Consider the following 20,700-nt stretch of genomic DNA (forward strand, 5'->3'; position numbering starts at 1 on the left):
TGAATTTATTCGCTAAATTCACTTTTACATGAAACCACATAGGGGTTATAAGACATATACAAATTTCAATTAATTCTTATATTTTTTCAAAATTTTCTGAAAACTTGAGGAAATTTATTCGTTAAATTTCCACCTTTTAAAACAGTCAACCATTTTCTTTCAAAAATTTTAAAATTTTTCTCAAAAGTTTCTTGATTTATTCGCTAAATTGAAAAAACTGAAATAACTAAGGGTTTTAAAACAAATAGGGGTTTTCTGGAAAATTTTACAAACTTATTTTATACAAAAGGAATTTCAAATTTAGTAAAATCTTGGGGGTTTTTTATAGGAAATTTATGCGTTAAATTTCCTTATTGAAATTGCTTTCTTTTCATGTTGTAATCAAAATATGAGTTTTTATAATTTAAATTTAATAAGATCTAAATAAATTAATATCCAGTCGTAAATAAGCAGCGAAGGCATTTGTACTGTAAAATTGACCAAGCATGTAACCAGTGTGCTTTTACCGTGAAAAATTGACTAAGCATGTAGCCAATGTGCCTTAACCTCCAAAATATTGACCAAGCATGTAATCAGTGTGCTTATTCCTTGAAAAATTGACAAAGCATGTAAACATGTGCTTTTACCGTGAAAAATTGACTAAGCATGTAGCCAATGTGCCTTAACCCCCAAAATATTGACCAAGCATGTAATCAGTGTGCTTCTTCCTTGAAAAATTGACCAAGCATGTAACCAGTGTGCTTCTTTCTTGAAAAATTGACAAAGCATGTAACCAGTGTAATTTTACCGTGAAAAATTGACTAAGCATGTAGCCAATGTGCCTTAACCCCCAAAATATTGACCAAGCATGTAATCAGTGTACTTTTCCTTTGAAAAATTGACAAAGCATGTAACCAGTGTGCTTTTTCCTTGAAAAATTGACAAAGCATGTAACCAGTGTGCTTTTACCGTGAAAAATTGACTAAGCATGTAGCCAATGTGCCTTAACCTCCAAAATATTGACCAAGCATGTAATCAGTGTGCTTTTCCCTTGAAAAATTGACAAAGCATGTAACCAGTGTGCTTTTTCCTTGAAAAATTGACCAAGCATGTAACCAGTGTGCTTTTTCCTTGAAAAATTGACCAAGCATGTAACCAGTGTGCTTCTTCCTTGAAAAATTGACAAAGCATATAACCAGTGTGCTTTTACCGTGAAAAATTGACTAAGCATGTAGCCAATGTGCCTTAACCCCCAAAATATTGACCAATCATGTAATCAGTGTGCTTTTCCCTTGAAAAATTGACTAAGCATGTAGCCAATGTGCCTTAACCCCCAAAATATTAAACAAGCATGTAATCAGTGTGCTTTTCCCTTGAAAAATTGACTAAGCATGTAGCCAATGTGCCTTAACCCCCAAAATATTGACCAAGCATGTAATCAGTGTGCTTTTTCCTTGAAAAATTGACCAAGCATGTAACCAGTGTGCTTCTTCCTTGAAAAATTGACAAAGCATGTAACCAGTGTGCTTCTTCCTTGAAAAATTGACAAAGCATGTAACCAGTGTGCTTTTACCCTGAAAAAGTTGACTAAACATGTAATCAGTGTGCTTCCCTGAAAAATATTGACAAAGCATGTAATCAGTGTGCTTTTACCCTGAATATTTGACTTAGAGGAATGGTTTTTAGTGGGTCGGGGTTGGAAAAAGCCTCAACCCCACACTATCCCGGGCCGGCCCGGGGTGTCTGTTTGCAGATTTTTTTAACCTCTCTAAAAAATAAAAAAAAAAAAAAAACGGTGGTAAGTATGTTTAAGGCATTAAGGGAATACCAAAGAACAAACGCTTGACCTAACTTGGACGTCTTCAGTAAAAAAAAAGAGGAAGAAAATAAGTGCCACAGGGACTAAATGATGAAACTCGTGTGCTAAATAAATCTCATAAATCAAAAACCAGAGTAAGCAGATATTTGAAAATTGGTACACAGATTTTTCTGTTAATTTGGTTGAACATGTATTTCCGCGTTTTTTATAAAAAAATAATATTTTTTTCTTTAATTTAATTTTTTTCTAAAAATAATCTCAAAAAGCTCATAAACTAAAAACCAGATTACAGAGACATTTGAAAATTAATACACAGATTCTTTAGTTAATTTGGTTGCATACCTATTCCAGCGTTTTTCAAAAAATCAATCAAAATATGTAAAAACCAAGGATAACCGTGGTAATTACCAATAAATTATAGCTATAATAATAAAAATCGGTTAATGTACTCGGAAATTTATTAAAATAGATGTATAATTTTCATTGAAACAGACTTAAGTTACGCCTCTTTGTAAAATTTAGAATTCTCCATTTTACTGGTCATTCTAAGGCGTATCTCAGTTAAGCCACTTTGTGAAATTGATTAAATGTCGGTGTCGACTTACACTATTCGGCTTATCTCAGAATTTTCTTGTCAATACTTGCATGTTTTTGTTTTCCTAGGAGTGATCGAAGACGCAACGCGCTTAGTTCGATTGAGTATGTGCTTGGTTACGGTTTAGCGCTAGATAAAGGATTTTCTTTAGTTAACGTGTTATTTCTTGTATAATATTCAAAATAAAAAGTACGCTATGGATGTACTCGTGCAGTGGAAAGATGGTACTAAAAATACGGTGCGATCTAGTGAGCTTAAGATTATAGGCAACAAAAAAATGAAAATGGGAAGTAAAGTAAAAATGTTTTACGTGAACAAGTGGTACACCGGCACCGTTTTGGATATGGAAACAGAAGAAATTTTGGATAGTGACGATTATTCTGAAAACATTCCGTTAGCAGAGTTAATGAAACAAGGACGTGAAGAAAGTGATAATAAAAAGGATGTTCCTGTACAATACGTAGTACAAAGAAAAAAGTTGGAGATAAATAATTCTGCACAACATAACATAAAAGACGGTAAGTTGTATAAACTATAATTGTCTTTTATTATATTATTTATATTATTATTAGACTAAAACTTAAGTATGCTACTTGTGAATACTTGTTGTAATTTTATACAGTGTGAGCCATAATTTGTCCGCTCCCCCTTCAACATTTGTCTATATTGGCCAAATCTTGCTTCTAGGGGATCTGTAGTAAATTTTGCTAACATATGTATATATACCATAGAAATATACACACTTATCTCGCGGCAATATTAATTGGTCATATTTTCTATTCAGTAATCGTCTAATTCACTTTAAATAAATCTAAAGAATACCTAGCAAGAAGAAAGAAAAATATATATTAAATACTACACCACGAGAGGAGAGGTCACATTCGGGTTTTATTGCATGAAGTGCATAAACCGTGTTGAATTAGTCAAGGATTAATATGGGAACACTTCGTAAATTAGAAGGCAAAAGGAAATATAAAATATTGTTAAGACACGCAAGCGCTGGACTCTATTCAGCTGAGCAAGAATTTTTGCTTCCGTACCAAACGATAGCACCGTATAAGAGACCTTAGAAAATAAATTAATAGATCCAGTGAAGGATCTTGGGAGACAGATCACAGATGCCACCAAAGGCTCTCCTGTGGTCTCAAAGCGCGCAACAGGCCTTCTTTTTGATGTCTGCGTGAAAAGTTCACACGCTTTCCAGAGGCAACATTTGTCCACTATTATACGCTGAGCCCTCAGCAAAGCGCTGTATTGTAGTGGCGTCCTCGGGCAAAGGATTACCAAGTCGTAAGTATATAGGCCAGCCATATTTCAATAATTGATAAATTGTCGACTATTAGACACTACAATACTCTTTCCTGGCGGCAACTCCTAGCTGCCACAAGTTTGACAACCTCGCTGATAAGCTGGGCAGATACATATAGCTGCAAAAGTGTGGCATCTCACCAGACAGGGTTCTGAGTTAGGTTATAAAGCTTAGTCAAGTTATAAAATTTTTTATTGAATAGTTTTTTATAATTTATGGCTTTCAAAATTCAACATGGAATCCAAAAAGTAGGACATAATTATGTTTATGGACCTTGTCTAGATGGTCAAGACTCCTACAGAGTTCAAAAAATGCAAAACTCTTGTATTCATTTTATTTATGGTATTAATAGGTGAAGTCATGTATCACATAGGCTTAATGATCTTAAGTGGCTTAATATGTTTAATAGACGTAAGCTACATTCCAGTGTGCTATTTTATAAAATTATTAAATACCGCAGTCGTCCCTACCTATACAACAAAATTACATTTCGGACAGACATTCACCACTTAAATTTAAGAAGTAAATCTTTAAGTATTCCTAAACACAAAAATCAATTTTTCAAAAAATCATTCTTTTATAATATTTCTCATATCATTAATGCGCTATCACCCGATATAACTCATATTTCGAATTCCATTTCTTATTAGATAATGAGTAACACGCATATTGGAGCTAGAAGATTAATTTTTCATTTTTCTTGTTTATAAATTGTAATTGAATGGCTAGTATTAGATATATTCTTCCGTATTTAATTGTTGTATTGTTGTAATCTGTACCAAATCATCAACTACTTAGATGTAATGTATGTACATTATATCTAGTAGTTAGTTTAGTTTAATTCGTTAGTTTTATTTAAGAAGTAGTTTACTCCAAAAGTTTTTTACGTTGTTGCTGTGTAGGTAGAACAGAACCTGCATTTTCCATGCAGCAGTCTGATACATTAGATTTTATTTACCTTAATTATCGAGTACACCTGTAAATTTATATTCTATGTAATTTCCATGGTAAATAATAAACGTTATTATTATTATTATTATTATATTATTATAATTAAAGGAGAGGGGAAAAATTCAGATATGCAGGTCATGTTTTTGAAACATAAAACACAAAGAAACCAAATTACACTATATTTCTGATGAAATTGTATAATAAAATGCAACTTACAGCTAATGTCAAATGTGATCAGTAAAAATTAATAATAAAGTATAATTAATTTAAAAAAATACATATATAAACTGTTACAGTATTGTGCAAATAGCAAGACAATCTTATTTAAGTTGTGACTAGAACATATAATTAAATATTACTTTGGTAGTAACAAAATGTGACACCACAGATTATTATCTGTTGCAATAAAATATAAAAAATAACAAGTCGTACTTAAATGCACAAAATATTTGTTGATCATGGCAATTTTTAGAGTTTGTAAAAAAAGTATTGTAAAATTTGAATACTAACTAAATGAGGTAATAATAATTTTAAAAGCTGTAAAGCAGAATCCCTATATGAATATTACATTATAAAATGGCACGAAAGCAGTTTAAGATCTTGTCTATGTGTTGAATAAAAATATGTATCAGAAAAAATAGATGTAAAAGCTATTATAAAAAATCTAAACAACGTTTTAAGTAACCTATTTACACAGCATCAGATATTTATGTATTGTAAAAATATTTTTTTCATACAACTAATTAAATCGATCTAAACAAGCTGCACTAAAAACTATGTTATAAGATTTTTTTTAAGTGTACATAAGTTTACATGATTTTTATATTTTACATAGGTACTTACAGTTGTAAAAATTAAAAATAATCAGTCTGCTAAAAGCTACAACCAAATGTTATTACTTTGGTATCAAAATGTTGGATGATATTAGAGCTAATATTAAAATATGTTGATGAACATTTTCTGTTTATACCGAACCCATTTAGGATTCGATTCACCTAAATAGCGCTCATTAAAATAAATATTCCTATTAACACAATTGCTTATAGCTAACTTGTCTCGTCATTCACTTATACCTGATCCAGACCAAGCAGACAAAAACATTAAAGTTTAGATTAACACATTTAATTTATGGAATGACTACAGTCGTCGCAGTCATATAAATAGTACACTTTTAATTTCTTTTATATGTGCACTAACTTAAAATATTTAAACATTCCAATGATTTGTTTATGTTTATTTAGTACAAAGAATAAAAAACAAATTCTTATGGAATTGTGTTGGTATTTGGTTTTAGTACTAAGGTATCATTCATTTGTGAAGTGACAAATAAATAGCACCCTATTTTTTTATTTATTTCTTTATATTTTGCTGTTTTTCCGTAGGGGAGACCGGGGTTGGTTGTTACAGGGGCTGGTTGTTACACTTAGTTTAAATCGCGCGCCAACATCGATGCAGCGCCATCACATCAATTGTCAATTCGTTGTGCGCCGGTAAACCGACCAGTGTAGTTCTGCTGTTCCATTGCTCATATTTATTCGATAAATGCGTTAAAAGCCTTAAAAACCTTAAAAGCAATTATTAGTTTACCGCGAATTTATTTTATCATTTTTCCTGTGTAAGTGGAATAGATTTGCTATATCGTAAGGAAATACATCTAAATGTAAGTAATATTAATGTCCGGTCATTTCTTCTGAAATTTATTTTCTTTGTTTAAACACCGTCAGGATTGGATTTTTTTTTATTTATAGAGCTAAATGATCCGGATCCTACGGTTGGCTATACAAGGAACCGTCAAATTTTATCTGATGCGATGGAAGCTGAGCTAGAGAAGTACTTAATAGAGTGTTCTAAAATGTATTTTGGTCTGTTAACCAAAGAAGTTCGAAGATTGGGATTTGAATTTGCTATTAAGAACAACGTTGAAGTTCGTCAAGCTTGGCATGAAAACTCAATGGCCTCAGGAGACTGGTTATCTGGATTTCTTAAGCGTCATCCAAAGCTATCTTTGCGGACTCCCGAAGCAACCAGTCTGAGCAGAGCAACGAGTTTCAATTGGGAAAACGTATACAGATTTTTTGATCTATTGGAGGAAGTCATGGATAGGTATAAATTTGAATGCTAAGATATTTACAACGTAGATGAGACGGGGATTACTACGGTCCAAAACCAACCCCATTACGGGGTTGGTTGTTACATTTGTCATTACTTGTTATAACCATTGACAGTTTATTTTGTGTTTGATATATATTTATTTTGCATTATTTGTTAGTTACAGAAAAGTATAAGCTAAATAAAACTATTATAAGATGTTCATAAAGTTTCAATAAAATAAAATTACAAGTATTTTTCTTCAAATTGTAACAACCAACCCCGGTCTCCCCTATCTTTTTTAGTTGGTAGAAAAAAGCACTTTGGACCTGAAAGAAGAGCACTATTGTACAGCTCAAAAATAATAGACTCACAGTTTCCAAAATTGCCCAAAATCTAAAATGTTCTAGAAAGCTATTATACAATGCTTTTAAGCTATATAAATCTTCAAAGAGCATACAAAATAAGAAAAGAGCTTCTAGAAAGAGAAAAACTTCCCAAACTTTTGATAAACTCATAGTGAGAATGCTTTTTTCAATGCATCTCAAATAAGAAGGGAAATCTTGGATCGTTATGACATTAACTGTCAGTGAGAATTGTTAGGCGAAGATTAAAAGAGGGCAACTTTCGAGGATGGATTGCTAAGAGGAAACCATTGGTGTCAAAAAGAAATATTTAGAAAAGATTAAAATTTGCTCAGAAAAGATATAAATTTTTGGAAAAACGTACTTTGGAGCGACGAAACCAAAATTAATTTGTTTGGAACCGATGAAAAATGTTATGTAAGATGTCCTCCTAACCAAGCTCTTCATCCACGTTACACTATAAAAACTGTTAAACAATGGCGGTGGGTCTTTTATTGTTTGGGGAGCAATGTCATGGCGGGAACTTTGTCCTCTTTATAAAATGGATCAGTTTTTATACAAGAGGATCCTAGAAAATATTATGGAACCATATGCTGACGAATTTTTTCCAGTTAACTATTTTTCAAGTTTATGCATGATAATGACCCAAAACATTCATCCACTTTTAGTGGCCACCTCAAAGTCCCGACCTGAAACCTATCGAGAACCTCTGGGAATTGTGGGTGAATGTAAAAGAAGTTTGGTCCTGTATCCCAAATAGCTATTGCCAAGCTTTAGTGAAATCTATGTCATCCAGATTGCAAGCAGTGATTAAAAATAAAGGTTATCCCACAAAGTATTAAGAATTAGTGGCCACCTCAAAGTCCCGACCTGAAACCTATCGAGAACCTCTGGGAATTGTGGGTGAATGTAAAAGAAGTTTGGTCCTGTATCCCAAATAGCTATTGCCAAGCTTTAGTGAAATCTATGTCATCCAGATTGCAAGCAGTGATTAAAAATAAAGGTTATCCCACAAAGTATTAAGAATTTTCTGGGAGAGAAAGGGATAAGAATGGGTCCTGAGGACCCAACGAGTTTTTTATTTTGTCATATTTCTTAGGAATTTTATTTTTGCGGGTTGCCCGTCCCTGTACTCTCCTACTATATGAATTGTTTCGCAATGCAAGTAAACACGCGTCAGTCAGATTTAGCGGTGCTGAGCAGTAGGTCGACTGGGTCCTCAGGACCTGTCAGTAGTGAATTTGTGAACATAGTTTTAATAATTTATCTCCTAGTTTGTGTCAGAACAAGGCGATATTTTTTCAGTGTTTGAATATTGTACAGGTAGGTGATTTTTTTGTTCTACATTATACGGGTAAGGGTTAAAAAATTGGCTCAAAACTATTACACTAACCTACATAGTTATTTCAAGTTTTTCATATACAGGGTGTTCTGGACTCTCTAGGTTGTTTAGGTTTTTTTTTTGTATAAAGCAATGAATGAAGGATTTGATAATATTTATATGGATGGGCCATGTAATATTATAGGATCTATATACAGGGAGTGTAAATAGTAAAAGAATATGGTATAATAATATGAATTCGTAAGCATGTGCTTTTTTTGCACCATATGTCTTCCTTTCATAGATTCTTCATCCAGAATAAATTAGTATCAAGTAAAATTTTTTAATTTTCAGTATAATGGCGTGCAGTTCACAAGGTTTGTCAAAGAAACAGTTGGAAGAAATTGAATGAAAATTCCGACCAGGAGGATGAACCGAATAATACGGTTTTGAACGAAGTTACTATATTGGAAGAACTAGAGACCTTTGCCGATCAGAGTGACCTGGATGATGACGAGGAAATTTTCAGCGACCACTGCCAGTGAGCAAGAGATTTCAGACTCGGACGAAGAAGAGCTTCCAATTAGAAATGCTTGGTATTGGGAAAGATTCCACCAAATGGTCAAAAACACCAATTATAAGGGGGCACACGGCAGCTCATAATTTAATTACTGTTTTACCAGGACTTAGAGGGACTGCTCGAAATGATCCTCCGTCAACACCCCAAGAGGCTTGGCGTTTACTGCTAACTGATGATATGCTGAAAAAAGTAGTTACTTATACTAATATAAAAATAGGTATGCGTCGAGAAAAATATCGAAAGTTTCGAAGATACCCATATTTAAAAAAAAAAATGTAGACCTGCATTTACGAACGATACCACCTTATCCGAAATGAGAGCATTTTTGGGCCTCTTATATTTACAAGGAATTTTTAAGTCCGGTCATGGAGGACATTAGATCAATGTGAGCGACAAATGGAACTGGGAGTCCTATTTTTCGAGCCACAATGAGCCTTGCTCGGTTTTCATTTCTATTAAGTTGTGTCAGGTTTAATGATGTTACCTCTAAAAAAGAAAGGATTAAAACAAATAAATTGGCTGCAATATCAGAGCTTTTTGATGAATTTGTAAGAAATTCTAAGTTATCCTTTAGCCCCGGATATTATCTAACAGTTGATGAGATGCTAATACCGTTTCGGGGTAGATGTTCGTTTCGAATGTTTATTCCCAACAAACCGGCCAAATATGGCATTAAAGTTCAAATTTTGGCAGACGCAAAGACTCATACACGCAAAGACTCAAAGACAATTATATATGGTGAATGCAGAAATATATTCCGGTGCTGAAATAAAAACCGTTGAACCGAAATCTAAGCTATGCAATCCAACAAGAGTTGTTTTACGACTAGCGCAGTGTATTGAAGGCACTAAAAGAAATATAACTGGGGACAACTGGTATAGCTCAATTGAACCTCTTGAAGCACTTAAAGACAAAAAATTGACATATGTTGGGACATTAAAGAAAAATAAAAGAGCCATACCTCCTGAATTTTTGCCTCATAAGAACAGACCTGTTCTGGATTTTCTTCATCTAATACCATAGTCTCTCACCTACCAAAAAAAGGAAAAAGTGTCATTTTACTTTCCAGCATGCACCACAGCTCTTCAATAAACCAGGATACACTAAAGCCAGAAATCATTCATTTCTATAACAAAACAAAATCAGGAGTAGATGCAAAGTGTGCATTATACTCAACATCGAGAAGAACAAATCGGTGGCCAGTAGCCATTTTTCCTGCCATTTTAAATATTGCCAGTGTCAATTCTCGGGTAATATACCAATTTTCAAAAGGTGGTGAAGAAATTCCACGATATAACTTCATCAAACAACTTGGAATGCTGTTAATTGACGAACACTTGCGTTCTAGAATGGACAACCCTAAGGTCCCTTGAAAATCCGCAATCTTATAGCTGATATTTTGCACATCGAAATTCCAGTTGAAGAGGTAGTCACAGAACCTACAATCAAGGGCAAACAGAAAAGATGTAGCATTTGTCCCGCCAAAAAGGACAGAAAGACAGCCATTACTTGTGATGTTTGCAAAACACCAATTTGTAATCAGTGTTGCAAAAAAATTTGTCCTAAATGTTTAGATGAGTAGATTTGTTATTTTTTTATGCTAGTAGGTTTGTTTTACTATTTTCGGTAATAAAAATTAAGATTTTTTGCATTTTTTTATTTTTTTCATGTAGTGGGTCCTGGGGACCCGTTGATAGTACCAGTGTAATTACAATTGCTCGATAGTAGCTGAGGGTTAAAAAAATATATAATAATAAAAATGTGCTACTCATATAACCGCAACTGTATCTTTCTTTTTCAAACAGTAGTCTCACCTAAAAACGTTAACATTTTTTTTGCAGCTAAATAAAAATGTACTGGCTGCCATTATTAAACTTTATCTTCTTTCTGGTGAAAATAGGAACGTCATATGCGCAACCACTAAATCAGAACATACCAGCTAGTGAATCGACATCAGTTGGATGTATAATAGATAAATAAAGTCAGAAGGAGCTATTAATGACATGAACTGAGTTTTGTTTCACTCTTGCTTTTGTAGTATGAAATGTTTGATTTCTTGTCGAAATACTGTGGGACTGTTTCAAAAACGTGTGTTTACTTTTTGTCTGATTGGTCTCGACCCGGCATTAAAAACGGATATAATTTCAGGGGTGTTTGGTATAAATAGCAGCAAATAGTTTTTCTGTGCCAAAATAGAAGTAATATAATAATATGTCGATAAGAGTATACATAATTAAACCTGATAAATGCTAAAAAACCCATAGTTTTATTCGAGTAAGTTTTATTAAAGCAGTGTAACAGAGTTTTTGAGTATACAGTATACATTAAAAAAAAGCAATAAAATAATTTTTATCTTTTAAGCCATACAGCGCAAGGCATTTTTATAAATTTGTTTTGATTTCGGACGGAAACTGACAATTAACAAGCACTTTGCAAATAGATTTTGCTTGTACATATTAATTTAGACTTTTATTGCAGTAATCGGAAATAGGCATCAATTGGTGAAAAATAAATTTAAAAGAAGGTATCTGGACCTGGTTTATTTAAACTAGGTTTGATTTAATTTTAAAACTGCAATGCTTGCCTGTATGACTTTTTAATAGGCTCCTTTGTTAATGTTTCACCTTATACTGATTAAGTTATTATTCATCAAATATTTGCTATAAAGGCTATCCGAACAATAAAACATAGGGATCAAATACCTGGAGGCCGAAAAGGCAATTTCTTTGGTTTACTTTTTTTTTTAATTAAAATAACTCTGTAGTTTTGTTAAAAAATGTCAATATGTCAAAAGATAATTTGGGTTAAACTAACAAAAATGCTGGTGAATGGTTTTCATAAAATGACATTTGCAAACAGTGTCTTGACAAAATATAGTGTCTGTAAAATAATTTAATGGTACAGTGAAAATGATAACAAGGAAAACTGCTGGCCTAAAAAACCTAAATTCTTAGCACTCTTTATCTATTTGCAAAATAAAATTAGTTCATTTTATGTTTAATTAAAGAGATAACAATTCTTAACACTCATCAAAATTGGTAAAAGCATGTGACATAAAAAATCAATGTATTGAGATCCACCAAACTCTGGATTTAAGTCCAATCAACAATAGTCCCACATTTTTCTTTCTAAATTTTTGATCATATTTTTAATATTCTTTTGAGAAACAGGACAAGCAGTTCAAATATTGATTTCTTTTAAGTGATCCTGTAAAATGTTTCAGTGCCTTTTCAGCATAAATATAACTAAACAGTATAAAAAACAAAAACATAACCAAATGAGCTCATTACGTTAGTACTGGCATTAGGTTTAGTACTGAATTAAAAGTATAAGATTCATCTTGTTAGTTTTTTATAAAGTAAGACACAGTGGATATTCGATGATTAAAAAGTAAGTTAGAAAAAACAACCTATAAAAAAAGATAAACAAAAAAATTGCAATAAATATGATGTACAAAATAACTAACTTATGATTACATTAGAATACACTTACGTTGACGTCTCTTTTGAGGCTCGGGCCTTAAAACAGCCCGAACGGCCTCGTCAAATACCTGTTTAAGGCCGCGCTGCGTTAATGCCGAACATTCCATGTATTTCACGGCCCTAATTTTGTTTGCTAGTTTTTGTCCTTGCTCCCTTTTAATAGGACTGAGTCCCTGATCAGCTAGATTATTAAGAGTTTCTCTGTCGTCCCTTAAATCTATTTTTGTTCCTAGAAAAAAAATCATTTTAGAGTTGAAGAGTTTAAATTAATTATAGTTGTATAAGAGCACACAACCTTTAAGTTCAAATCCATTTTAAAGTTAGAAAGAGTTAAGTTTCTTTATATTTTTCAAGCTGTAACTTAGACTTAATATATTAATAAACTTTACCCTAGTTTTATCTTAATTTATTAATTATGCTGACAAGTTATACCTCAAGTAAAAAAGAGACATCCTTAACCAATAATAGTATATTTAATTTGTAATTATTCGAATTGCAAAACACCCCTATGGCAACTTGAAACACAGCTGCGCAACATGTTTATTAAATCTTAACCTATTATCAATGCCTAAGAATTTATTAAAATCTAATCGATAGAAAATTCTGCATACCTCAAACAAACATTAGTTAAAACAAAGTTAAATTATAACATTTTTGACTTTAATATATTAAGTGACAATGAACCCCAGTAGTTATCACTTGGCCATATCCAGATTTTCCAATTCCCTGAGAATAATTTCATCTCTATTATACTGAAGGAGAGTAGTGTCGCCAGCAAAAGATGGTTTAAAAAAAGAAATTATTTAATAATAATAATAGTTTATTTGCAGTTATGAGATACTATTTCTACGTAAAATATTTAACTATTGACAATTTAAAAAATTTGGAACAATCTAAGAGATGATTACATATATTGTTACTTGTCAAAGACACTTATAATATAGGCTAAGTTTTAATAATAAAAAAAGGAGTTGATTATTTTAAAATGTCAATGCTTTATGGCAGCAAATTCACTTCCCTAATTATTATTAGAGAATTAAAAGCTTTATTAGTTTGTTTTGAAATGTGACACATTAAAAAGAGAGTGAATGTGAAGCACCCTTTGAGGTACAGAAAAAGCTCTGGCATATTGTATATAAGAAGTTTATGATTTTATAGAACAGAACAAGATCTAAATGAATATGTCTAATGTTAATAACTTAATGTGCTAATTTATAAAATTGAATGGAGAATCAATTATGTAGTGTTCAATTTTGCTGACCTTATAGCTTGGAGACCAAACCAAAGACCCATAGGCCAACACTAATCATACAATGGCAGAAATATATAGATTTAAAGCATTGTACACTATTAAAATCCACGAGTATATGTTTAACAAAACCAAGAAGCTTTATAGCATAGCATGATATACAATCAATGTGCAGGTCAAAATGAAGACTGGTAAAAAAATAACACCGAGGTCTTTTATATGGTCCAAGCAGTTAAGTGTCATTGAATGTGTAAATCATACATAAGATCAAAGCTAGACAGTCCTCTGTAGTTTCAATAACTTTAAAGATCTTTAAGTCATCAACAATTAATAAAAGTAACATGGCTTGCAAATATATACAATTTTCAATGCCATTTACAAAACAATAGAAATTAAAAGATAACAAATGAGCTGTCTGGGGCACTCCAGGAAGAAATCCTAAACTTCTTCACTTTTTAAATATGATTGGAATACATTTTTTTGAATACAATTGTAATACACCAATACATTGAAGAAGAGATCCATAGACTACCAAGCCTTAAAGTTTACCCAAAAGCAATGAATGATTTACCCTGTCAAAAGCCTTGGAAAAGATCTGTTCCTATGCTAGCAAGTTGGTGACAGTAGAGCAACCAGGAATAAATCCATGTTGGGCTGTAGAAACAATTTTCTTAAAAGCCAGATGTTTTCTGATGAATAATTTGTTCAAAAATTAAGAAAAGATAGAAAACTTAGAAATATACCTATAATTCTTCACATGTTTTGTCTTCGCTCTTATGTATAGGAGTAACATAAGTTACCTTCCAGATAATGGACAAAAAAACCTGCAGACCAGAGCAATTCTTAATAAGAAAAGATGGAAGGTCATAAAAACCGAACTTATTCTTCATATGCAATATTCCATTAAACACATCTATAGGGTTAATATATAATGAGCCAAGATTGGTAGTTTTTAGATAGTTATATGACTGAGGGGTTTTAAATTTCTGCAACAGTATATTGTGCAAGTCAAATTCTTTGACTAGGCCACAAAACACCATAGCTACAGACTTCCTATGATTGATGCCATGATAAAGTTTTTCAAGCATGTGGCACATGGTATCACTTGTATTTTTAACAACTGGAAGCCTAAGAACTTATCCATTTCCTTTTAGACAGAGAAGATAGTAGGAATATTGGTCTAAAATAAGCAGCAGTATCACCCTCTAGCTTAAAGATTGAAGTAAGTAGTCTGCTTTAATATTCAAATTTAAACTAAAAAAACTAGCTTTATTATCACAGAGTTCTTGACAAAGCCTTGCTATGAGCTAAATTAATCCTAATAGATCTGAAAATTCACCCAAAAAGAAACATTATTACTCATCCACTGCAAAAAATGCTGACCTTAGTAGGTTTCCAAGAATTTTAATAAAAAATCACCTCAACCAGAGCATTCATTTTTTGTTTTGCAACTTATGTGAAATTACTTCTCATGAAACATATGTAAGATGCAAAGAAAAAGGACTTCTAGGCACAAGTTGTCTAAAAGCTTTTGCTTTATTTTTTATAGCAGTTTTAGATTTAAATTTTTATTTAATTTAACTATATAGATTACTATTACTAGGTATGTATGTATTCAACAAAGTTATAATAATGTGTTCTAAGAAAAAAAAGAAAGACATTTAGTTATAAGATACTAACCTACAAGTATCATTGGAGCATCAGGGCAATGATGTTTAATCTCTGGATACCATTTTGATGTAACATTTTCAAAAGAAGATGGTGAGGCAACACTAAAACAAATTAGAAACACATCTGTCTGTGGATACGATAGTGGCCTTAATCTATCATAATCTTCTTGTCCTGCTGTGTCCCATAGTCCTAAACTGACAGAAATTCCATCTACTACCATTGGTGCTGAGTAATTGTCAAACCTAAAATATATTAAATGAAGTATTCAAGTTCTAAATCACAATGGATAGATATAGTGCTACATTATCATAAATATTTCAATACATACACTGTAGGTACATATTCTCCAGGAAAACTGTCTGTAGTGTATGAAATAAGCATACAAGTTTTTCCAACTGTTCCATCTCCTACAACAACACACTTTATGGGGCGACCTGATGACATAATTACACTATATTGGTTAGTTTCTCTTAGTTAAAGTAAAATACTGCTATAAAATATATTCTTTCCAAATAATTTTTACTATAAATTTTCTGGGTTGGGTCATAGAAAGTATGATAACATGGGCGGTATGTAGTTAAAAAGTGTTTGAAGGTTCATATAGACTATTATACAGAATAAACGATTAACGACGAAGTTGCTTAAACACTCTTAATTATAATTACGGTTTATTATATCAACTTATTTACAACAATTTATGGTTTTTGTTAAAAAACAAACAAAAATCATTCCGAAATGTAAGAAAAAGATTCGAGTTCGAGGACCTGACACTGACAAGTACGACATTAGTGACAAGTGACACTTCTGCCATTGCTGCAGTATTGCCAACTATTTATTAATCATTGCCGTAGTAAGGCCCCTTTCAGACGATTGACTTTCTGTTTATTGTCAGGATCATCTAAAATTTGGAACGTTTGATAAATTGTATCATAAACTGATCATAGTCCTATGGTTGGAACCTTTGGTGTGTCCCTCAAATTACGAGACAGTTTTACTACTAACCAAAACTCTTTATTTTACTCTAGACACATGTTTCGCTAACGATGTTAACATATTCAAACTGAGAAGATTAAAAGTGATTTAGAGATTAAAACTGAAAGATTAAAACTTTTGCTTCCATGTTTCATTTTTATTCATGTCTCAAATAATCATAATCCTCCAATTTTTCCAAGTTAGGACGAAAACAGTACATTCCTTCTTCTATTTCCTGAGAGATGTGGCTCAAAACTCGACCGCAAGATCGCGTAAGGTCTCTATCTGTAATTGCAGAAGATAATGCAAGCACCACTGAACTTAAACCTCATTAGACCCATTATGCACATCTGTTAAAGAACTCCAGCAGCTCGTCATTCAGACTAGCGAATCAACGAGAGTGACAACGTCACCATGGGACTCCCTGATCTCTTTAACGAATGGGTGTGATACACCTAGAATGTTGCTGCATATTGACGAGAGTCTAGGGCTACACGAACCGTCGAAAATGTCTAGTGGGTAAATGAGTTGGTGCGTGCTATTCCAACGCAAACGGTCATCAGCTCTCATGATTCCGAGGACGAGTGTGCAACAAATTTTACATCTTGATTTTAAACAGCCGTATATGATCCAACTAGTTCAAAAATAAAAAGCTTCGGATCGGGAATGTTGGGTTTATTGTGAGTGGGGCACCTTGTGTCCCTTCACTGCGACCCTAGGTATATTGTGCCTTCGGATATGGAAACAAGATTACATTTTGTAAATTAAATGTAAGGATGTTTTTCGAAACTTTCACAACATCAAGCATCTAAATAGATTTGTAAAAAGATAGCACTTTCATTATGCAAGTTCTGGAGACCCACGACTAAAACATCAAAGACCATTTCATTCACTCAAGGTTACTATTGGAAAATTATTGGACGTTTCATGTTTGAAGCCGACCCATTACTCTATATTCAGAACCATACACAGCAATTAATATGGCTGTGAAGTTTTTTTGTAACATATGTGCAAACTAGCACGACTATAACCAAGATACCTGGTTTCAGAGAGATGGATCCACCTGCCGTACTTCCAATGCAAGTGATAAGAGAAATGTTTCCTGCAAAACTCATTTTTCGCAGAGACGATATTTCATTGCCCTCTCGGAGCCCTAACTCACATTAGCCGATTTTTTTTTTAAAGATAAGAGTAAAGATTATTGTAATAACTATACTTCAACTTACTCGACTCAATACTCAACAAGAAAATGAACTTATTTCCAGACAATTCTTTACCAACGTATTCTAAAATTTCTGCGTACGATTGGGGTACTACCGTCATCGCAGAGCACAGCATTTGGACGATTTAAATTTTGGGCTATAAATTCCCATGTATTCGCTATATACATTATAATCATTAAAAAATATCAAAAAAAGACATATGGCTTATAAATGCCAAAATTAGTTCGATTTATTGCACCTTCAGTAAAGGGCCAGAGAATTTCTTTTCGTTGATCAGACAAACCGTTTTTCTCTATATTTGTGTAGTACTTTGGTAGGTGGTACTACCAGAAAATCAGAAAGCGCTTGAGCTTGATAGAAAATGATCTGCTAGTTCCTTTATTAGATCAGAGCCTGAGTAGCGGTGACAAAGAATACCACACGCAGGAGTATCTGAACATGAGACACCAAATTCGCTATACAGAAATATGACAGAGAAATACGGATACCGTCTTTATGAAATTACGTGTAAAAGCAGAATGATTACAGGAAGGAAAAAAAATTATGTGCCTAAATTAGTTTCATAAGTTGAGCGTATGGAGTGTCCGCGTTTATATCTGCATTAGTATAGAAACGTACGCAGTGGCCGTCGATTGCTTCGCACAAGCCCTTACAATCCTATTCGCGCCGGTATCCAGCCCAGAGGCATTGTGAGAGAAACAGACTACTGGACCTTGACACTAGGAACTTCTCATCACAGTGGGAAGGGAACAGAAGATTGAAACACAAACCCCCCGCTCAGTATACATATACGGCGCTTTTCAGAATTTACCGGTGGATACACCGGGTTGCACCGGCAATAACCCGGTACAAAAAATCCCACGTTTCAAAATTAACCAGTGAAATCAGCTGGTTGCGACCGACGAGGTATCGGACTAACCGGGACTTTAAGGTGGAGTCTCGGTCAAATAGATTCTTCCTAGGCTAGGATTCCTAACAAGTGTCTACGTAACAACTTTTCCGATGGAGCGCACTGTTTCGCCCCGTCGCCTGATCGCCCCGTGGCCCCGTCGATTCATTTAAATATGTACTTGCAATTTATATTATTATCCTGTATTGATTGTATTTAGATATTAGGTTTTTGAAGCCGAACGGAATGGTTGTTTTGATTTTGATAGATTTAATTATACTGGTGACACGTTATTGAGTTATTTTACGGATATATTTGGTAGTAATAAAATATATTTTCAATTTTTTTTTAAGTCTAGCCGGACCCGTCGATTTTTGTTTCGAGAGTGTGGTATTTACTTTCATACTCTTTGGGACAGTATTTTGTCTTTTGAAAAATGTTTTTAGGAGCGTCTTTTGGGGGCCTATACCTATATTTTATTAATAGGAATTCCTACTGATGCGATATACGCCCCTTTAGGAAAAAAAAATAGATAGGTAGGTACTTTTTTTTCTCGCACTAAGGCATATCGCATTTTTCCTTAAAAACCCTTATTATTTAAATAAAAATTATATTATTTTTGTTCCCTATACAGTGCAAAACTATAATGTGTGTAACAAATCCTAATAAAAAAATTAAGTGGGACAGTCAAAACTATGTTTGAACTCGAATTCATTTCAACTTAAAATATCGAAAAAAAGTGTTTTTTATTTTTGCATTTTTTTAATTATTTTTTATTTTTTATTCAAAGTAAGTATTATTTATTTTTGCATCTATTTTTTGACTTTGACGTTGTCATAATTTTAGGTTGGAATGATTGTTGAGTAAACCAAAAAGAAAACGAAAGGTGATCCAAAAAAAATCCTAAATAACATAAAAATGCCTATTATATAGCCTGCTGTTTACGTTGATTCTATATATACCTATAGGTATCTGAACAAGATTTTTTCCGGGCATGAATTGTGCGCCTTAAGAGCGTAATCCAATTCAGCCAAGAAAATTTCAAAAATAGTACAGAAGGGTTCAAAGTAGTACAGAAGGGGTGACGTTTAGTACTATCGATTATCAATCAACGATATCGATTAGCAATCACTCAACGATATTAGAATTTAGCCGGTAAAAACTGCGTTGAAAGCCTTTTCTGGATAGATGAGATCTAAGAAACTAGCGCTTTTTTAATATTTTTTTTTATAAAATTGTTAGTTAATGGATTAATCTAGACATCTGTAGAATCAATTTTTTGAAATTTAAATTCTAAACAGCTAAAATATAGCGTTGAAAATTACCTTAATTTTCTGTATGTTTAAGCATTGTTTTTTATATGATTTTAGGCGTAATTAAAAAAAATAAAACTACAGAATTCTAGTTTTGTCCTTTCTGAACAAATATTTTAAAACCCCATATCAAAAAACCTTTTAGATTCTTAGATCTCTCATCTATCCAGAAAAGCCCTTTTTTGGCCAATTTTCGCAGGCGTATGATGCCTCTTTTTCTGGGAGACTCTCTGTTTGTAAGGTTGGCGCATCAGCTATAATTTTTTTTGGCGAATGTGCACCTCACGTTATTTTAATAAATTGTTAAAAGTTGATCCCGAGGTCATAATTTTATTTAGAAATACTACCTACATATTTAATATATCAATACCAAAAGTAGATTATTATATTTTATTTTCTGGTTTTTGGCTTCTCTTTTAATTAGCATTTTATTACTTCTATGACTGCACAACTTCACTTGGCCGAATGAAACCTTTAAAACGAGGTATTTTATTAAATTTGTCCTTATTCTAATTTAAAATCATAAAGCTATCTCCTCCCTCTATTAAGGTACCTACCTAGGGGTTGCTGGTTGCCGATGCCGGGTTAATTCCATAAGGTTGGTGAATATAATAATATTGTATTGTCATAAGACAAGAACCCAATGTTTGTGTAAAATTTTGTTACAATCGGTTAAGTAGAAGTAGTTCAAAAGTCAAAAAGTTAGTGCAATATTTGAAACAATCAAAATGTATATATATTTTAGATACAGGCCAAAGATGAATAAAACTGTTAAAAAACAGATTCTATTAATACTAATATACCTAAAATAACTCAATTAACGTGTCACTAGTAAATCTATCTAACTCAAAACAACCATTTCAGCTTTCAGCCTCGAAAAACGTTTTATTTATT

At 32.7% G+C, this 20,700-nt stretch overlaps 1 protein-coding gene across 1 annotated transcript; it reads right to left on the reverse strand.

The window, feature by feature from the left end:
- Nucleotides 1–6,959: 6,959 nt before the first annotated feature.
- Nucleotides 6,960–16,181, reverse strand: LOC126736084 (ras-related C3 botulinum toxin substrate 1). The gene is made up of 3 exons (XM_050440297.1): nucleotides 15,738–16,181; nucleotides 15,419–15,651; nucleotides 6,960–12,718 (listed from the first exon to the last, which is right to left on the reverse strand). The coding sequence occupies exons 1-3, from the start codon at nucleotides 15,851–15,853 to the stop codon at nucleotides 12,480–12,482; spliced, it is 588 nt and encodes a 195-aa protein (XP_050296254.1). The 5' UTR covers nucleotides 15,854–16,181; the 3' UTR covers nucleotides 6,960–12,479.
- Nucleotides 16,182–20,700: the final 4,519 nt, after the last annotated feature.

Source organism: Anthonomus grandis, chromosome 1 (genome assembly GCF_022605725.1).
Source record: "Anthonomus grandis grandis chromosome 1, icAntGran1.3, whole genome shotgun sequence".
In the NCBI taxonomy this organism is placed as follows: Eukaryota; Metazoa; Arthropoda; class Insecta; order Coleoptera; family Curculionidae; genus Anthonomus; species Anthonomus grandis.

Coding starts and splice junctions, on each gene's coding strand:
- LOC126736084 (XM_050440297.1), bottom strand. CDS start 15,853: ATGTCATCAGGTCGCCCCATAAAGTGTGTTGTTGTAGGAGATGGAACA. Junction 15,652..15,737: donor GGAGAATATGTACCTACAGT/GTATGTATTGAA, acceptor AATATATTTTAG/GTTTGACAATTACTCAGCAC. Junction 12,719..15,418: donor TGCTCCAATGATACTTGTAG/GTTAGTATCTTA, acceptor TTTTTTTTCTAG/GAACAAAAATAGATTTAAGG.